At 51.9% G+C, this 19,653-nt stretch overlaps 1 protein-coding gene across 1 annotated transcript; it reads left to right on the forward strand.

The window, feature by feature from the left end:
* The first annotated feature begins 5,747 nt into the window (after positions 1-5,747).
* On the forward strand, positions 5,748-12,352 carry ASB10 (ankyrin repeat and SOCS box containing 10). Its single transcript, XM_050334633.1, has 5 exons — positions 5,748-6,174; positions 9,252-9,519; positions 10,030-10,534; positions 11,797-11,910; positions 12,167-12,352. Exons 1-5 carry the CDS (start codon positions 5,874-5,876, stop codon positions 12,350-12,352), a joined length of 1,374 nt encoding a protein of 457 aa, XP_050190590.1. The 5' UTR covers positions 5,748-5,873.
* Positions 12,353-19,653: the final 7,301 nt, after the last annotated feature.

Raw genomic sequence — 19,653 nt, forward strand, 5'->3', positions numbered from 1 at the left:
CAACACTCCAGTTTGTGCATCTGGCTTCATGTCATACCTGCCCCCTATGCCCTCACTGAAGGCTTGAAGAATGGAGCTGGTGAACGGCCTCACATTCCTCTTACTAGATCCCTGCATTTCCTTGCAGATGTGGGCAGGTGGTGGAGATGAACTGAGACTGAGAGGCAGAAGGAGGAAGTTGCTCTTGGAATGGGTGAGTTCTGCACTGAACTTGCCTAGATTGTCCCTTTCACATTTTCCATATGGAGGTGGGTTCATCTCTAGGTATGCAGGGATCCTGCTGTTCGTTTCCCCACAGTATATTCCCACGGAGCTGCCCTGGGATGCCCGCACAGGATGTCATACATGGTCTTCCTGAGGGATCGCTCTGTGCTGGCATAGATTAACTTTGGTGAGAACTGCTCCTCAGCTCAGCTGTTTCCAGACTGGAGGTGTGGCTCTGTGCCCTTGTCCTAATGGACCCAGTGAGATCTGGATGAAGTTGTTTTGGGAGGAAGGGGTAGACTCTGCCACCCAGCAGGGATCCGCAGGACACTTCTTGCTGTGAGAATGACCCAGAAGCACTCAAGTTGCAATAAAAGCAAAGCTTAACTTGGAGCCTGTGCAGGCTCTTTTCCAAAGTATCCTGTGGCTGCCTTACTCTGTGTGAGTCTCTGTCCAGATCTGCCTGGGTCTTCTCAAGTCTCCCAGGGAGGCTTTTTTAGTGCTGTAACACTACAGTGCTGTCATGTTTCATGTCCCTGGCCCCGTCTCTGTTTTTAATGAGCTATGCATGTCTATGGGTTAGAAAAAGCCTTTTTTTTTTTCCTTGGTCCACTCTTCAGCCTCTCAAAAAGAGTACTAGAGTGTGACAAACTGAATGACTGTTCATAAAAATACCATCAGTGCCTATGTTCTGTTTTCTTTTCTGTAAGAGAGCAATGTCTTAAGAGCATGGGCTCTTCCTCTCACGTGGTGGAGGACCATGAGGCAGAGCATCCCTCTGGTCTGTTATGAGTGGAGCAGGTTTGAGGGGAGGGAGGTTCTTGGGCAGTGGAGGATGGCAGCGGCGTGCAGACCTGTGTATATTCCTCTCCCCATGTTGTGTCCCTTGGCAGCCATACTGCCAGGTGGCTGCTCCAGTGCATCATTAGACACTGTTCCAAATAGCAGAGGCCAGAACGGTTCAGCACTGAGTGGAAAATGAGCCGGTGATGGATAGCTCTAGTGATGCCAAAGCTGTTAGAATATGAACCTCTGATGTACAGCCCCATCCAGTTCCAGCAAGGGACTCTCATTCTCTCTGTGCTCAGCTGCTGGTGTGTGGGCACAGTGTTGGTTTGTGGCCCTTCCCTTCTCTGTTTGGTCGGAGGTAGGGTGTTGTCCCTGACTAATGGTAGCTTGTGGTGGCCTGGGATCCCTGCCTGGAGGAAGGGAGATGAGTGATGATCAAAGGTCAGGCAGGCACTCCCCTGTGAGTACACACACTGCTGCCTGAGCCTGCCATCCCTGATGCTGCCTTGTGCTGTAATGGGATTGAGGGTCCATGGCATCCTTGGAGTTGTGTGCCCATATATGTTCTGCCCAGCAAGGATTGCTGTAAATAGTTCGTTTCTTCGTTTTTTCTCTCTTTGTGCTCTGTTTGCTCTGGAGTCCAGGATGCAGCCAACAATAATGCTGCTTCCTTCATCTCCCCTGCTTGGGAATGTGCTGGGGATGAGGGAGGTATTCCGAAGTTAATTGAGAAAGTAAATCTTATGTTATAACTGTGGCTTCCAGGACCATATAACTTGGGTCAAGAGGCATCCCTATTCTCATGGTCACTCTGTGCAGCCCTGTATTACCTGCTGCTGAACTGGGAGAAAGCTGAAAGACCTGCAGTGGGGTGAGGTGCTCCCTGATGTGGAGCTGCAGCCAGGAGAGCCCCGGGGGCTGACTTGCTGTGCCCCTTGGGACAGGCTGAGTGCTCCTCTGGGGTCAAAGACAGTGGGATGGGGTCAAAGGGTGTGTTCTCACGTAAGCGATGTGTGTTGAGCTGGGCCCGTGATTGGTACCAATGGTGTGCTGTTTGGCCTCCAACAAGGAGAATACTTCCCTTTGGGACCCCATGTGGGCTGTGGGGCTGGAGAAGAAGGTGACATGGGCAGAGTGGCCCCGTGAGGAATGGCTGGTGCAGGCCACACGCCGTTTTCCCATTAGTGAGTGTTTAGTTCAGCGTTTTAAATAATTGTGTCCTCGGAATGATATTTAAAATCCATTTGGGAGGCAATGAGGCGGGAAAGTGCCTGTGCCATTGTGATGACGCTGCGCAGGCCGCGCCACACATGCATATTACAAACTCGTTACAGGCTCGTTTACACTCATGCTGCTCCCTCCCCACACCACCGAGGCTCCGAGTGCTTCTCCCCCACCATGACTGCTGAGCTTGGCTCTGTGGAGACATTTGTTTGGCAAGGTAGGCCTGGTGTCCTCTGCAGCAGGAGAAGGGGCACAGCTGAGGTGCAGCAGTTGGGTGCTGCCTTTTGGGACAAGGATGTGTGGGGCACACCTGGTGATGGGACTGTCACTCAGGTGTCCTGACCTTCACCTGTGCTCTGTGCAGGACTGTGTCACTTTCTGATGAGCCCTCAGACTTGTCACTGCAGACTCCAGACCCTGCAGCCCCAAGGCTTTCAGCTGCTGTGCTCTGGGTACCGCTGGAAGAGCTGCAGCACTTGCCCCAGGCTGGCTCTGAGGCTGAGGACCAGCCTGGGCTCTTGAATGTCTACAGAAGCTGCATGAGGGACTAGGTGTGAGGGAGAAGCAGCTTCAGCAATGGTCCTGTGAGTGCTGGTTTGTGGCTGGATGGGAGAGAGTGGCCCCTCTATCTCCATTCCTCTCTTGTCACTGTGTGGGCACCCTCTGCTGTCCTCCCAAGCCACGCAAAATAGAAATCCTATGTGGCAGGACAAGGCTCCTGGTGCTGCTTTACCCTTGTTCTGTTGGCCTCTGAGCAGTATTCAGTCTTCTCTGTCCTGATCATGTTCAGCTGCTTCTTGCCAGGGTCCCAGCTGTAGTTTTTCTTGGTACTGCCTTGTGGCCAAGCACTAGTGGGGTGAGGATCAAGCCCCCATGTACTTAAGGACATGCTGTGGTCTGACACCTATTCCCCTTGCACAGTGACCTGGCTGGCTGCTTTCTGGGTAGGCAATGGAAGGCTCTGGCATCCTTGTCTCTGCCTGAGGGCTGTGGACCATCAGTGTCCTCATTGTCCCTGTGGACTTTCCTACTTGGCAGCTGTGTGGGTGTTTGGCTTGGAGATGCTGAAGGGGAATAGGAAGGCTTTAGTCATTTCCAGGATCTGAGGGCAGAGCTGCTCATTGATGTTTCTTCCTGGATAAAGCTCAACTTACCGCTGCTCTCTGTGCAGCTTGTGTCCCTGTGAAGGTGGGAGTTAGGCTGGGAGTGACTGACAGGTGCTGGGGCCTTCTCCTGGCTGGAGCCAGCCTTCTCCTGGCTGGAGCCGAAGAACAGGGGAATGTGAGAGGTGAGCCAGGAGCTTGCTATGCTGAAGTCACCTTTTCTCTGGTCGATGGTGAACTGTTGAGAGAAGAGCCACAGATACTCAGTGTGGCAATGGAAGATAAGAAGCCACACAAGGAAGGTCAGGAAAAGAGCCCAGCGTTTCAGGTGCCACAGGTGGGAATGTTAGGCTTGGGAAACAGTAACTGAGAAAGGCTGGGGGTAGAGTTGGGTCTGACTCACCTGGAACTGACTGACTGGGAAAGCCTCTACCGGTGCTCTCCATTCAGGCCCTTGTACTCTGGCTTTGGTTAAGGCCTCTGACACTGCAGCTAGCAAAGTTGCTGCAGTAATCTGCTGCAGTGTTGGGAAGGGAGAAAGTTAATTTTGTAAGAATCTGGGAAGGAGGTGAGAGAGAGGTGGACTTGTCAGTTTCTGATAATGCAATTCACAATCCCTGACATGTGCTGTCCTGGCCAGGGCCCCTTCCAGGAGCTGCTGCCTTGCTCGAGTCAGGAGTGAGCGAGCCCAGAAAGCTCTTCAGAATGGCTTCTTTTGTCACAGCAACTTGCTCCTGAGCAGCAGAGAGGATGCAACTGAGGGTGGCTGCCACTCCAAACCGTGTGCTGCTGTGCAAGAGCAGACCTGAGAAATGTTTGAAGACCTTTCCCTACCCACAAGAAGGTCTCTAGCCTGTGTCATCAGGACCTTCTAAAGGTGGCAGCATTTAGTACATCATGTTAGTGTATATGACCAGCCAGTATCTGCATAAAATCATGGTTCCCTGGATAGTCTCTGATCTGGCAGGGCCATGTGTTACATCTTTAGGTTTGTAGCTTACACAGGGGACTTTACCAGTAACCAGATACTCTCCCTAAATCTGTCTTCTGTGGGCAGACATGCTTTGTCCTGCCTCTCAGTGTATGTAAATGGACACTCCTGTATGGGGGAAGCATGACAGCTTTATTCCAGTGGTGGCAGCAGCAGGAGGTGGAAAGGTAGTTTGGAGAGGAACTAAGAGTTCTCCTTAGTTTCTCCTTTTCCCCATCTCTAAGAGAATCCACGCTTCCTGTACTCCAAGTTCCCCAAGTCAGGGCTGTTGCACTGAGCCCCTCACCTGGCTGGAGGAGACTGGCTATTTGTTATGCTCTCTTTTCTCTTTCTGCCATGGTGTTCTCTCCCAGGCTCTCTGCTTTGTTTGAGACCTGGCAGTCTTTGAACAGGCAGGTCCAGAGACTTGCTTCTGTCTTCTGTGCTGTGACCCTCCTTTGCAGCCTGCTTTACACCCTGCATGTTTGCTTTCTCTGCAGGACTGGTAACTGAAGACAGCCCTGGATAAAGAGTGGCTCCAGGCAGTGCAAGAGACAGCAGAAGTGAAGCAGACACAAGGGAAACACAAGAAAGGGGAAAAAAATCAAGGTAATAAATAGCTCTTAGCTTTGTACTTGCTGTCCTGGGACAGGACACCTGTTTCTGCTTTTGACATTGTGTGTGCAGAGGGGGACCAGACCACTGTGTGGGGAGAGGGTTTAGGGTGGGTGTGTAGACAGAAGAAAAAAGGGCCTTGGACATGTGTGTGCAAATATACTTGTCATGGGTTCTGTGGGGTGCTGAGCAAGCTGAAGTGAGTGTGAGTGAGGCTGGGGAGGTCTCTCTAGCTGTGCCTGGGCTGTGGTTGTGTCTGGAGGGAGAGACAGAACTTGTGTGAAAATCTTTATAGTGGCATCTACTGCCAGTCCTAGTGCCTACATCGGTCTGGGAGCTCTTGGACCTGTTGACTTCTTGGTTTTGCTCTAGAAAAGGGACAGGAAGGATCCTCTGAGGGCCTCTGCCTAACTCCTGGGCAGGTCCTGCAGCAAAGGAGGGAGTGAGGCAGTGCCTCACTGCCCTGGGGAAGAGGCTCAGAGCAGTCTATGGGACTTGTGAGGGCCTTTTTGTCCCTGTGGAGTTGTTTTAGGGAAGGACTCTGTCCTCAGTCCTTTATGGCTTCTGACAGTGTGTCTGCTCCAGATCTTTTCCATGCTCACTCTCTGTGGTTGCCCCCCCTCATCTGTTCCTTTCTTGGGGTAGCACAGAGTGGAGCAGGGACTTTAAAGAGCAAATGAGCACATAGGCAGTGATTCCAGTCTGCCTGCTACCTAATCTGTGCCTACTCTGTGCTGGTGATTGCACCCAGCAGCTGAAAATAAGCTTTTGGAAGAAGGAGAGGTGGTGATGAGGAGCTGCCAAGCTGGACTATTTATACTGGGTGAGTAAGGCCTGTGCCTGAGCCCAGCCAGATGCCTGGGAGCTGGAACCCAGGAACAACCTGCAAAGGTCAAACCCTTTGACAAAGGCTCTTTCCTGCGGCAGCTTGTTTACTGTGTGGCTCAGACTCGTCCAGTTTGTCCCCCATGATGGACTGCACCTTCCCCCTCAGCTCTGCCACACAACACTTGCTGCAGCCAGATCACTGGAAGCTTCCTCCCCATGTAAGGTCCCGGTGCCACCGCAGTGAGCACAGCCTGAGCCTGGATGGCCAGGGCTGCCAGCACAGCCGCCTGGAGCCACTGGAGTGCCGGGATCTGCTGGTCCAGAACGCGCTCTTCACTGGAGACCTGGACATGGTGCAGAAGTTCTTCAGCAAGAGCACAGCCATCAACCTCATCATTGAGACCAGGGGTGATGTGCTGCGCTGGACTAGCAGGAAACGTGGTGGGTGTGTGGGACTGGGACATAGGGAACAGAAAGTGCCAGGGATGGGGCCCAGAGAAAGGGTATGTGGAAGAGGTATTTGGGAAAAATGGTTTTGGATGAGGAAGGAGGATTCCAAGACTATAGAACAAATGGTAGCAGGCTTGTTGAAGGTGGCCAATGGCAGACCTACAAGGAAATGGTGAGAACAGGGCCCTTGGAAGGGCTGCTGGAGGAGCACATCATCAGGATTGTCTGGTTAGAGACTGCTGGGATAGATGGGAAATGTGTGAGGTGGAGAGAGTGCATGTGTGAGAAGGGATCACAAAGCTGTTCTGTTCCATGAGATGGATTTCGCAAGGGGAGCAGAAATCCAACCTGGCAGAAAGATGGTGGAAGCAAGCTTGTCCTGAGGGACAGAAGGTAGGACCTGATTATGCTTGGTGTTTCGTCCCATCTGTGCACCTCACCGTACCTTGCCCAGGCACGTCTTGGGGCTACCACACATGCTTCCACGTTCTCTGGTCCCTTTTACTTCCATTCTCATTGATGTCATCTATTAGTTAGAGAAGGTGAAGTCTGCAGAGACAGAATGAGCTGGAGACTGTCAGTATACAACTTGCTCATTTATTTTCATTACTGAGAAGGGTAAAGTTCCCTGTCTTACACTCTGCTCTGGTCCCCTGGTAACTTTTGCTTGGTAGCCTATTGGGGTCACTTAACTTGTGCGTAACTGCACGATATTAGTTCCATAACACAACATTAAACTGAACACTTAGTAGCCTTCCATGCAGTTTGATGTGTTCTCACACACTGTGAACAAAACACACAGTAAGTTAGCAATGCACACTGTTGAGTGGGCAGGGTGGATGTGTGCAGCCAAGTGGGGCCAGAGGAAAACTCCATCTCAGGTGGCATACCAGCAGTGAGCAACCTCGAGTGGGGGGAGTGCCCAAGGATAGAAAGGGAGCACTGAAGTCATGCAGGGGCTCTCTGCAAGGCTGGATATCAAGGAAAAGAAGGAAGGGATCTAAAGGATAATTACCTTCAATATTTCTGATCCTTGTGACTATTTCTACCTCTCCTTTGGCTTTGATTATAAAGAGCTGTCCCTGTGGCTTGTTTAAAAACCTGGCTAGTGCCAAGAGCTCAGGTGGAACTGGTAAATGGGTGTGCAGTGCTGGAGATAGGCATGGAGCAGAGGGGTGGGCGAAGGCAAGGAGTCATGCGTGGAACAGAAGGGTGGGTGAAGACATGGAGATGTGCACAGAGCAGAGGACTGATGGAGTTGTGCTGTTGTGATCTGGGCAGTACTGGATGACAATAGGCCAGTTGAGTATGAGACAGCTTCCCTCTCTGCTGTCCCCGTTTCCACCCTTCAGGTCCCCCTGCCCTGCTTGAGGGCTTTCCCTTCACAGTGGGGCACTGCAGAGGTACTGCAGTGTGAATGGAAAGCCTTTATCAGCCCTTGGCCCGTGTCTGGTCACAAGGTTTCCCAGAATAGAGCAGCTGACACCTGAGCTGTGCCCAACCCGTGCCAAAGAGGCGTGTGACATGTGCCCCCTCCCTGTGGAGCACCCTGGGCAGGCAGGCAGCCCCTCGGCCAGAACACAGGGTACTGGTGGGGCTGTGCCCATAGGCTCGGAGTGTGGCTGGGGTGCACCAGCAGCTCCTGCCCCGGTCCCTAAGAAGGGTTGGGGTGCCTGTCATGGGCAGCATCACAGGCAGAGGAGATGAGAGCTGGGAGCCCATCTGCACGCGGCAGGTGGCTGGCCCTGCCCAGGTGTACTGGGAGGCCCTGTTGACTGGGGATCGGGAGATTGTGGCCGAGATCCTCAGCAACTCTCAGAACAACCTGAGCCCCAGTGCTGTGTTTGACACCAGTGACATGGAAGAGTGGAAGAACTACCGGTTCAACCCCCGTGGGCTGAGTATGTGGGGGCAGTGGGGCACAGCCTGTGGCGTGAGCTGTGGGACATTGCTGTTGCTGGAGCTGCGTCTTACAGGAGCTGCTTGGGTTACGGAGGAGTGCAAAGGGAAGTGAGAGCACGGGGATGTGGTCAGGTTCTCCTGTGCATCTTGTGAGAGAGTGCGTGTGCGTCTGGAAGGATGGGGTGCATCCAGAAATCTGGCCCCTCTCACAGAAGTTGTGCAAGGGCTTGGAAACTGCTTGGGTTCCCCACGGGGCTAAGGGGAGTCAATCTTTGTGACCAGCCCTGCAGCCAAGCTCTGTGTGCCTGTGCTCTGTGTGTGCACTGGGCTGCTGGGTCCTGTTGTGCTGGACAAGGGATGGTCACAGCCCTGTGTTGGGTCCTCCAGATGGTTCAGCTTAAACCTGGGCCTGGGAAACACAATTGACCACATGCTGCTTCTGTAAGAAGGAGCTGAGAGGATGTAGTGTTGAACATGCTGTGCAGTCTGGGCTGTGTCTTCCAGTCCAGCCTGGGTGGGCGGCCAGAAGTCTGAGTTAAGGAGCCCTTTTCCTGTAGCATCTGCCAGCTGTTTTCCATCTCAGTGATGGTTCCAGCTGGGTCAGCATCTTTGAGAGCTGATGCATTTCAGCCCCTTGCTCTCCTGGGCCCCAGATGTCCATCTCTGCTGGGTCTTACTGTCTGCACCCTGATCAGGGCTCAGCTGAATCTTGTGTGCATGGCAGCTGGCTCTGACACCTCTCTGTTTTACTGCCTGGTTCCTCATGTTTGTGGTACTTCATGCATGGTGCTCATCCCAGCCACCTCACTGCCTTCAGCCCCAACGATACCCTAGGCCCTTCTTCCACTGTGCTTTTCACAACAGAAATCCCACGTGCCCACCTGGGCTGCAGGTGAGGAGCACACTGCCTGGGAACAGCCTCTGCCCTGGGCTCTTGCTCCCTGGATCTCCATACCAGCAGGGCTGCATGGCCTGAGAGCCTTCCACAGATCTCTGTCTTTGACTGGCCACTCCAACTACAGGGGCCTTGCAGGGAATGGACTTGCAGTCCCTTGAAGAGAAACCCAAGTCTCTCAGAGGGGTCATACATCAGGTACCTTGTGGGAAAGGGCAGGTCTTTGTGCACTGTGGCTGGATGTGGCTCCCTGACCTCTCTTTCCTTGCAGGACTGTGGTCTCTGACCTACGAGCAGGAGCTCACCACACCCCTGCACATTACAGCCAGCCGGGGCTACACCGACTGCCTGCGGCTCCTGCTGCTTCGGGGCGCCGCCGTCGACTTTGCCCCGGGGGGCAAGACGGCCCTGCACGAGGCTTGTGCAGCTGCCAGCACCGACTGCGTGCGCCTGCTGCTCAGCTCCGGAGCTGACCCCGAGGCTGTCTCTGAGGATGGCTACAGGCCCCTGCACCTCTGCAAGAGCCCAGACTCCACTGAGTGAGTTCTGCCCCAGGGGCACAGCTGGCCCCCCTCCCCATCGAGCCTCATCCCATGTAGGAGGGGCCCCTCCTCATCCCCGCTGGTGGGTGCAGCTAAATGAGATGGCCTTGGTGCCTGTTCCTGGGCTACAATCACCTCTGAGGTCAAACGGGTGACTGTAAGCTCAAGTCCTCAGCTGACACAGCTGAGTCAGGTGCTGTTCTCTGTCCGTCCACCAGCACTGCAGAGCCGATGGTCACATTGTGTCACTCAGGGCATTCCCACACAGATCCAGTGGGCAGATGAGCAGATGCCAGGTGGGACAACACTTTAAGAGGTCTGTGCAGGTAGCTTGGATTAGGCAACAGTATCTCTGCTCACCAGTCATCATGGCTTAAAACTACTGCTCCAGGGCAGGAGGAGCAGGGATTTTTCACTCCTGGGACAAGTGAAAGCTGTGGGATGGCACAGATGTGGGGGCTGGGAGATAGAGATGGGTAGGTCATCAAGTCACCTTGGCCCACACAGGTGTGTCCGGCAGCTGCTGCAACATGGTGCCAGTGCCAACAGTCGGACGGAGGAGGAGAATGACACAGCCCTGCATGTGGCAGCACGGCATGGCCTGGCAGAGCACGTCCAGCTGCTTCTGCGCCACAGGGCAGAGCTGGAGGCAAAGAATGAGGAGGGACAAACACCACTGAACGCTGCCTGTGCTCAGCACCATCAGCCCCAGGACATGGACCGCTACTACCGGGTGTGCCAGCTGCTGGTGGAGAGCGGTGCCAGCATCAACGCTGCCGATCGGGACAGGCAGCACCCGCTTCACCTGGCCTGCAAGAATGCCAACGCTCAAATTGCAGAGCTGCTGCTGGCTCGGGGTGCAAATGTCAATGTCATGAACTATGGCGGCAACACAGCCCTGCACAATATCCTGCAAGTAGCTGCTTACAAACTGGAGCATCGCCCAGAGCTCGTGGTGCGAGCCCTGCTCAACCACGGAGCTGTCCGCATCTGGCCGGGTTCCCTCCTCAAGGTGCGGAGTGTGGTGGGAGGGGAAGGCTGTGAACATCAGGGCCCCACTGTGAGCAAGGGTCACAGTAGGGTTCGTTCCGTGGCAGCCTCCTTGCTGTTCTGCTCACTCTGCCCAGAGACTGGGGAGAGAGAACTGGCATTTCTGGTATGGGAATCCCTGACGAGTTCTCCTGTAGGACTCTCCTGCTTCTATCTGCCAAACTGTGTGGAGAGTACTCACCCAGTTTTCATAATCACTTGCTCTGGAAAGTGTTGGCCCTCTTCCTCTGGAGGTGTTTCCTCTCAGGGGCACACCCTCCAGCTCCTTCTGTCTCTGCAAGACACCAGCAGACAAAGGGTTAATTTCCTGTCTTAATTCCTGAGCAGTGCAATAATTACCCAGCCCGGAGATCAGCAGATTGCTCTCCCCTTTGGGAAAATACAGGAAAATCAACAATTAACACTAATTAATCTCCTATTAACGCCAGATAATGAGGATCACTGGTACAGCCAGAATAGACTCTGACAGCTACTGCTGGCCAGGGCCATGGGGAGTGGGAGCCCGGAGCCAGGGGGATCTGCCTCTGTGTGACTGTGCCTGGGTGGGCTGTGCTCTACAGGCTGCACTGCTGTGAGGTACACAGAATCAGTGTGTCACCTGTACCGACATGGGACACACCAGAGACACATTGTACAAGTAAGTGTGATGTCTTCTGCGACTCTGCACAGCCTCTGGCATGGACACAACACTGCTTAGGATATGAGGACAGGTTGTCTCTGCAGCACAGTGCCAAACAGGCACAATCCTGTATTCTTGAGACCCAAGTGCAGCCTTCAACAGAGGCACACAGTACCATGGTCTGGCTGCTCGTAAAACCGGTGTCAGTTCCTGATCCAGAATGGCTCGTGCTTCAACTACCTAAACACGAGTAAAGAGCCTGGTGTACAGCAGAGCATTGGTGCTTATGAGCTAATTGCAGCAGTGAGGCTGATTGAGATCATCATCCCAGCTGCATGTCCTGGTCTCTGTGTCTGAGGAGAGGCAGTGGGGACCTAGTTGTGCTGAAAGCAGCTGTGCTGTGCATGTTGGGTGTTGGCTCAGTCACCTTCTTTGCAGGAGGAACACTGGAGCTTTGCGCCTGCTTTCCTCTCCTGGGTCAGCATGAGGGCAGGATGTGAGTTCCCCAGATCTACCCCATCTGGGTTTGAGCAGCATTCTAGGAGGTGACAGGGGGGACCTGCAGGACCTTGCCTGATGGTATCCACCTGCTCTCTCCCCGGCAGGTGCTGCGGTACTGCCACACCTGCCCACGCATCATCGAAGCCCTGGTGAACAGCTACACCCATGTGCGTGTCTCCGAGGACTGGGTGGAAGCAGTTCCAGCGGAGGTGGTACAGGTGAAGGAACAAAAGCCTACTGTTGGCTGGAGAACACATGTCCAGGCTCTGGGGGTGGGGGAGCAGGGTCAGCTGGGGCTGGTGTAGGTGGGCAGGGTTGAGGCTGGGCAGGAAACTGCAGGACACAGGGATGGCGCTGTTGGGGACAGGAAGGATCCACAGTAGTGAGTGAGGCAAATGGGTGTCTGGTTCTACCCCTGCTACCAGGGTGATATCTTGAATTTTATCTGTCTGTGGTCTTCTCTTTTCTCTGTAGAAATACTCGCGTTTCTACCAGTCTCTCTTCTCCCTGGAGCACAGACCTCGCTCCTTGCAGCACCTGGCTCGCTGCACCCTCAGGACCTTCCTGGAGGGCCGTCTGCTTCTGGTCCTTCCCCAGCTGCACCTGCCGAGTGCCCTGCACCAGTTCCTGCTGCTCGGCTTTGAGGATGTTCTCTACTAAGGGCTGTGGTTCCAATCTTGCTGTGCTTTTCTATGGAGATGTTCCATCCCCACTGATGCAGTCAGTGCCTTCCCAGCTATCCCCTTCCCCTCACCCCCTCCTGCCAGGCCACATCAGCCGTCTGTGCCAAGCCTGTCACTGTGTCCCAGTCAGTCTTGTGCTCTGCCTCATGCACCTGTTTTGGAGCATTCTGTTTGTCCATACTACTCGGGACAGACTCCAGAATAAGAAAAGGAAGATATGGGGATTAGGGCATTTTGTGGGACAAGGAGCAAGTATTCTGCATGGATCATAGGCTTAGTTGTAGGATATCAGTCTCCCTATCCCAAATCTAAAATCTCTAACCTTTACCAGGCAGCTCTGGTGCCTTGGGCAGTTGTTGGGAACCTGTCTTTAGTCAAGTTGTTTACAATCTGTACCCAAAGGTACAGTTGTACCTACCTGGGTACAACCTCTGCCTTGCCTTGAAGACTGTCCTGATGGAGCTCACACATGTGCTGTGCCACAGGTGGTGGCATGTGCACTTTTTGGACCTGTGAACCTGCTTTTCAGAGGGAAATGTGTGGTGGGTGTGGAGCTGCGGGTGTGGAGGTACATTGTCTGGGTTACCTGGCTCAGCAGCTTGGGGCAGGACAGCAGTGCTTGTGCAGCACTGAGGACCTGACTGCAGGGTGAGGAGGAACATTCCCTGAGAACTCTGGTCTCCTGGGCACAGAGCAGCCACCCCCAGCCAGCACCCCCTGAGCGCCGTGTGCTGCTGCCTGGATTGCGCCACACTCCAGACAAGGTAAAGGGACGCAGTTGTAAAGAAAGCAAAGTATCAGCTACCCTTTAAAGATCTGCTGAAAGCGAACTCCATTCCTGCTTCTGCCTCAAGGAGTACCTGAAGGGCTGTGGCTGGTACAGGTACCCAGAGGTACCAGAGTGCTGTGGGTCCCTCCTCTCTCTGCACTTGTCCTGCAAGGCCTCTGTTTGTGGCCACATCAGTGCCAGGACACTGGAATGTACAGCTCTAAAGGTGAAGAGGTTTGATAGACCCAATGTTCCTGCCTCTGTGGGGAAATGGGGTGTAGCTCTGTGCCCCCAGTTATTGTCACTTTACACAGCCAGGCCCTGCTGCTCTGAGGTGGCAAGCCCAAAATCACTCCATGAATTTCATCGTTCCATTCCTGATGCACCAGAGCAAGAATACTAACAGGGTACAAGAGAGATGTGTGTACATGGTACAGGCACACAAAAGGTGTTGGGAAAGCAGTTGTGACTGCCTGTGTGTAGGTACTACTGCAGTATAGAGATGGTATATCTCAAAAAGGTTTAACGTTGGGTTTTATGGCATCCAGGGGCAGAGAGATAAGGTATTGGCTCGATGTGACAAACCATGATTATCTGCAAAACAGGGGTGAAATGAGCAGGGGAGCCAAAGCTTTTAAAATACTGTGATAATGGCCCACCCTCTCACCACAGACCAGTAAGTGCATTTCCCTCCAACCAGTGCAGGAACCCAGCCTGAAGTCATCTCCTTCCTCTGGCTGAGCTGGCTTGTCTGCTCAGGTGATTTGTTTATAGGATCAGGTCCAGTGGTTTTGTTCCCAAAGTCTAATCAGCACTTTAGAGAGTTCATTTTTAGCCAGATGATGTCTGTGGCTGGACAAGGAGCAGAAACAGGAGGGTCTGTCCCTTTTCGTGGCAGCAGAGTCTGGGATTGCCTAAGCCTGACCCAGTGTCCCAGTCCCAAGGCAGCCTGCAGAGCAGCACACGTGGGCAGGTGAACTGTCCTTCTCTCCAGCACTGTCCCTATGCCCGTGATCAGTAAAGCATACTCAGGCACTAAAATAATATCACCTTAAGGAGAGGGAAGGGTTGAATTCAATGGTTTGCTTTATTTTGCGGTTGTTAACTTACAGCTGTTAGGCTCACAGGCATTCCTTGGGTCTTGCTGGCTGCTTTTGCCAGTTCTGAGGATGCTCTGCGCTGGGTGATGAGGACAGCTCCAGTGGGACGAAGAGAACCCACAGGGTCTGGCTTCTGCAAACACAGGGGCACAGGGAGCTCCTGCACAAGAAGGCTGGTCAGCTTCTGGCACGTCCCAGTCCTCCTTGGATGAAGGTGTTACGGCCCAGAGGGGCATCTGCTGCAATGAAGGACCTGTGTGAGGCTGCAGGTGCATTTCCAGGGCTCTTCTCAGAGTCACCAGGTTTGCAGGTGGGGCGCCCCAGTGTGCATGGGAGGGCTCAGGTCAGAGGGCTGAGAGAGGGACAGACCACCCCTGGGCACAAATCTTCACAGACTGAATTTTGTCTGTGTTCCCACTGAAACTGAAAGGGTATGAGTTCATTGAGTGTAAAGGTACCGCTGGATAACTTCAAGGAATGTGAGGTTGGTAGGAAAACGGGAGAACCTTTTACAGAGGGACCAAGACAACAGTGGGGAAAAGAAACCAAACCAATTCCAACCAACCCACGAGAAAAGCTCTAGCACTTTTTCCAAGCTGAAACAAGCAGAAAGGTTCGAGCTAAAAGCAAATGCTCTATGTTTAACTCAGTTGTGCTAATTCATTAGCAATTGATTTTCAAACACATTTACAAGAAGAGATTTAAAAATGTTCAGTGTTCCAGAGCACATTCTGGCAATTTAACAGGTTCTGCTATTTTCTCTGGTGTCGGAATGGGAAATTCCTAGTGCGGCATCAGATGTACTTGCTTGGACAGTTTTGCCAGGGAAATGTAACCATCCTGAGTGGGAAGGCTGTGGCCCCCAAGGAGGACAGTGAGCGTGAGGCACTGTTAGCACAGGGGCATGTGGTTCCGGTGTGTTTTTACCAGCTGCTGCAGGCACAGGCAGCTGCTGGGTTTGCTGGGAATGTGTCTTAGGCAAAGGCTACTGCTCCTGCTTCAGCATCCAGCTGGGTTTGTCATGGCAAGAGGCACCCTCGAGACTGCTGGAGAGGTGCATGTCCATTGCTGCATTCTCAGTGTAACCACCTGAGTGATGTGCTCAGGGGAAAATGTCATCCCAGTTCCAGACAGAAGTTTCCATCCCAGCCCAGCTGCAGCCCCTGGATCCTGTTCTGACCCTCCCTGTGGAGCCAAAGCACTGCCCATCCCTGGTACCCTCTTCTGGGAGATCAACAGCATCAGCACCTCCCTGCAGCTTCCCAGCCTCAAGCACCTGCTTGACTCTTACTTGATCTTTCCTGTTCCTTGGGAAAGAGCGTGACAGGCCATAACAGGGAGCAGACTAGTAAATCACAATGGTACTTACAGAAGGACAACAGACAAAGCAAGTAGAGAAAAGCTCTTCCCCAGCATGTCCATCCCCACCTTACACTTGTAATCTGCATTGTAGGTACTTTTGAGTCAAAAAGGCAGCTTTGTATTTATTGGTCGAGGAGAGATTTTTTTTTTTTTCTGCCATAAATTTGAACAGTCACTTTTTGGACCTGTGTACATTTGAGCATTCTGATGTCCTTGTGGCAAGGAGAGCTGAATTGCACAGTGTGTTGATCACCTCCTTTTATTTATCTTTCTACTGTTACCGTTGTGTTTCATTTGATGCCCTTCAGCTCTTGTTTTCTAAGAATATATGGGCAGCTATTACCTGTTCCTCTTCATCATATTATTCAGAACTATACAGATGCCTACTCTTTCTCTCCTTACTTAGGCTGGAATTCCATTCAACTGTGCTGTTCCTGTGTGGAAGCTGTCACCCAGCCCTTACTATGCACACAGTCTGGGCCGTTACTGGTCCCAGTGCATCCTTTGGAGATGAAGGGAGGACAGCTGTGCACAGCACTCAAAAGGGGGTTGTGCTGTGATTGTCTAAGGGTTCTGTTGTGGATGTGAGATCCACACAAATGCTCAGGAACCTTGGATTCGTATTTGACATCACTTGACCATTTGCACAGCCCTGGAGGAGGCCTGGGCAGCAACGCCCCGAATTCAGTGTTTTCTGTGCTCAGGTGGCACATGTCACAACCTCTAATGTTTTTCAGACTCATTACTATCTAGGATGCTGTCCTTGATTTAAAGTGAAGCCCCATTCTTCTTTCCTATATGTTGCACCTTATACTTGGAGGCACAAATCAGCCTGTTCATGTACCTGGTGTTTCCAGCAACCAAGATCAGATTGTCTTGAACAAGTGCCACCTATGACTTTTACCATCCCAACAATTCATTTTTATCCACTCTAGTAATTTTATCAGCAACTGTTCTTTATTTCTCACTGATTGCTAACAACATATAACACTGAAATACACCTGTCAAATGGCTGTGTAGGATAAGTCTTCTTAGTCACCCAATTCTTTTGGATTTGTTAATGCTGAGCCCACTGACTGCAGCATACAGCTAATTTTTCATATTAAAATGTTCTGCAGAACTGACTTACAGGAATCTAAGCATACCCCATCTCTCATTAGCTGTATCAAACTTGGAGGCTTACAAAAAAGTTACATAAAATCATTTGAAAATACCCTTTTTGAGTTAGATTAAATTGGGTTCTAGATTTGTCTAATTTACCAAGGACATCCTTTGGTTGCTTGTCTGTGATTGGCTAGAGATGTATGTTGAACTAACTGCTCTGTAGTTTCCTGGATATCCATGTGAACACATTTAAATACTGACAAGACATTGGATTTTTCCCCCCTAATAATCTAAAGTTCCCCAGTGTGCCATGATTTGTTATAAAGAAAAAAAATAAATGGTTCAGTGAATTCATTAGCCAGTTAAATATTCTTGGATGTAAGCTCTTCTCCTGCACATTATAAAAATTGTTTCTTACACAGTTTAGTATCTTCCTTAATTACTGATGGAATAGAAAGTATTTCATTACCACTGTAAAATATGAATATTACACATTGTTGTTTCAAATGCAGAGTAGAAATATTGACTGAATTCTTGGTTTTCGTTATGCAGAATGTGTGTAGCACACAGACACCTGGGGCTGGGGCCCAGCACCTGCAGGTCTCTGCCTTCTCTGCTGCTGGGGCATCCTGCTTCAGGGCTGAGGTGTCAGAAAGTTTAAGAAGTGGGAGAGGTTCAGAGGAACACCGTGGGTGGGTGACGGGCTGCAGTGACTCCTGGCAGCAGGAGCTGCAGAGGGATTGGGGTTGGACACACCGTGGTTGCTCCTTGGAGCCCTGTGTGCAAGTGTGGGCTCCTGTTCTCCAGCACCAGGTTCACAGAGTGGGAGAGGCTCGGATCCCACTACCATGGAGAACTGAGGGACCCTCCATCACTTCCTGCTACCCACTGCTGGACCCTGCTGTGCCTTGCCAAACCTCCCTGCAGCGTCCATTCAGAGCTGACAGGCTTTCTGAGTGGCACTTGGAGGTAAAATTAGATCCAGTGGCTGGAAATTGAAGCTGGGCAAACACAGAAATTAGAATTAGAAATGAAACACATTTCTAATAGCAAGAGCAATTAATCTTCTAGTTAATTGCATCTTAAAACAGCTTGTCATGGTGGATGTGGATTTCTCATCTCTAGTTTTTTTTAAATCACTGTAGGCTTTGCCCTAGCCCAGACCAGGGTTCATCCTGCACGGTGGTCAGCCCAGTCCCAAAGAGATCAGGCTGATTAATTACAGATCTATGAACCACAGTCTTGTCACTCCTCTGCACTGCGCTGCCACAGGCTGCTGTCACTGCTGGGACTGCTTTTGGCCCCAGAATAATGAGCTCCAGTTTCCCTTCCCAATGCTGCTCATTCCATTGACACCTCATTGATAACTCTGACTTCCCCTTAGTTTCCTTCATTTTGGCCCCACTGGTTCTGTCAGATTTGAGCTCTGAATCTGCTGCCTGCACTGCTTTCTGAGAAAGACGTTCTGGAATAAATGGCGATGCTGCGTTTATAATGTTACTTAAATATTTGCTCTTACTCACGAGCTTTAGCTTTGAGATCTCAGCTGTTTGGCAGTGCTGTTGGTGTTTCACCCTGTGGGATGGTTGATGGTTGGGGGTTCCAAAGGACCCCAGGGCCGGATGTGACACTCGAAGGCAAACCCTGTCCTCTCCCCAGCACACAAACACCTCAGGGGCTGCCCCACGACTCTGTCTGTGATCCCCCATGAGGAAGCACCAGGTGCCCTGACTCGGGGCAGTAGGAACCTCACTGTTCTTTGCAGGCTGTGACCCCCTGACAGCAACACTGCCCTCTGAATCAGCCCTGTGCAGAGCTCTTCTGGGCTCACACTGGGGGCTTACTTGGCCCCACAGCAGTTCTCCAAGTGCCGAGGGCTTCTGGTCCTTCCCCCCTGGGAGCATGGCTCCAAATGCTTCCTCCACTTCTGTTTCCATCCAGAAGTGCTGCAGCAGATGCTGATGCTCCTAACGTGAGCACAGGGACATGCTCTGCAGGTGAACCCCAGGGGCGCAGACCCCTTTTGCGCACAGGTGCTCTCTGGGTTGTCCATCCCTGCCCTCTGCAGCTGCTTGCCGTGAGCGAGTGGTTCAGGTCACTTCAGGAATTATCAGCAAAGGTATCAGCAAAAGCAACTTGACTATAAATCAGCAAAAGCAGGTTTGATATAACTTTGCAGTGGGAGCAGAGGACATCAAAAATGGTCAGAAGACAAGAAAATGCCCAACAAAAAGTGCCTCAAGGACCTGGAGCTGGAGAAACTTGAGTGGTGACAAAATAACAATATCTAACCACAGAAAAATTATCCGAGCACCTCTCCTATGAGGAAAGGCTGAGGGAGCTGGAACTCTTCAGCCTGGAGAAGAGAAAGCTCCGGGGGATCTCATCAGTGCAGATAAGTGCCTGAAGGGAGGGCACAAAGACAATAGAGTCAGGTTGTTTCCAGTGGTGACAGTGACTGGACCATGTTCCCAGCTGAAGACAGCATTATTCATGTGCCAGCCTGTATTGTGCATGGTGCTGCATAACCCATTTTGCTCTGAGTCCTGCATCCTGCACTCTGAAAATACCAGGTTTACTTACAGGCTCTTTAGTTCTGTCGGAGCTATGAGACATGTCCATATAGTGACCTGCGGATGATGGATGTCTTCTGAACAAAAGGATCCAGAGCACTTCACTCCTGTAATTGCTGGGGCAGAACAGTGCACTAGGAGAGAGCTGCTTCCAGGTTAAACGTGCAAGAGGTACTAGCCCTGTGCCTTAGTGGCCCCATAAATTATCTGAAGAGTTTGGCTAATACTGCTTTCCCAGAGCAGGGTCCAAACCCGGGACTGAGGGAGAACTTGGCTCTCCTAAGCAGAATAATCCTTTAAGAGATGTGTCAAAGGATCCTACCTTGTCCAGGACTACAGAAACAAAAATTTCTCCTCTGAGATCTTGTCA

This window comes from Myiozetetes cayanensis, unplaced genomic scaffold (assembly GCF_022539395.1).
Source record: "Myiozetetes cayanensis isolate MyiCay16 unplaced genomic scaffold, myiCay2020 scf57, whole genome shotgun sequence".
NCBI lineage: Eukaryota > Metazoa > Chordata > Aves > Passeriformes > Tyrannidae > Myiozetetes > Myiozetetes cayanensis.

What these genes read in the sequence shown, in the direction of transcription:
- ASB10 (XM_050334633.1), top strand. Translation starts at nt 5,874, where the DNA reads ATGATGGACTGCACCTTCCCCCTCAGCTCTGCCACACAACACTTGCTG. An exon ending in CTGGACTAGCAGGAAACGTG is followed by an intron (nt 6,175 to 9,251) that starts GTGGGTGTGTGG and finishes CTTTCCTTGCAG; the next exon opens with GACTGTGGTCTCTGACCTAC. An exon ending in TTCCAGCGGAGGTGGTACAG is followed by an intron (nt 11,911 to 12,166) that starts GTGAAGGAACAA and finishes TTTTCTCTGTAG; the next exon opens with AAATACTCGCGTTTCTACCA.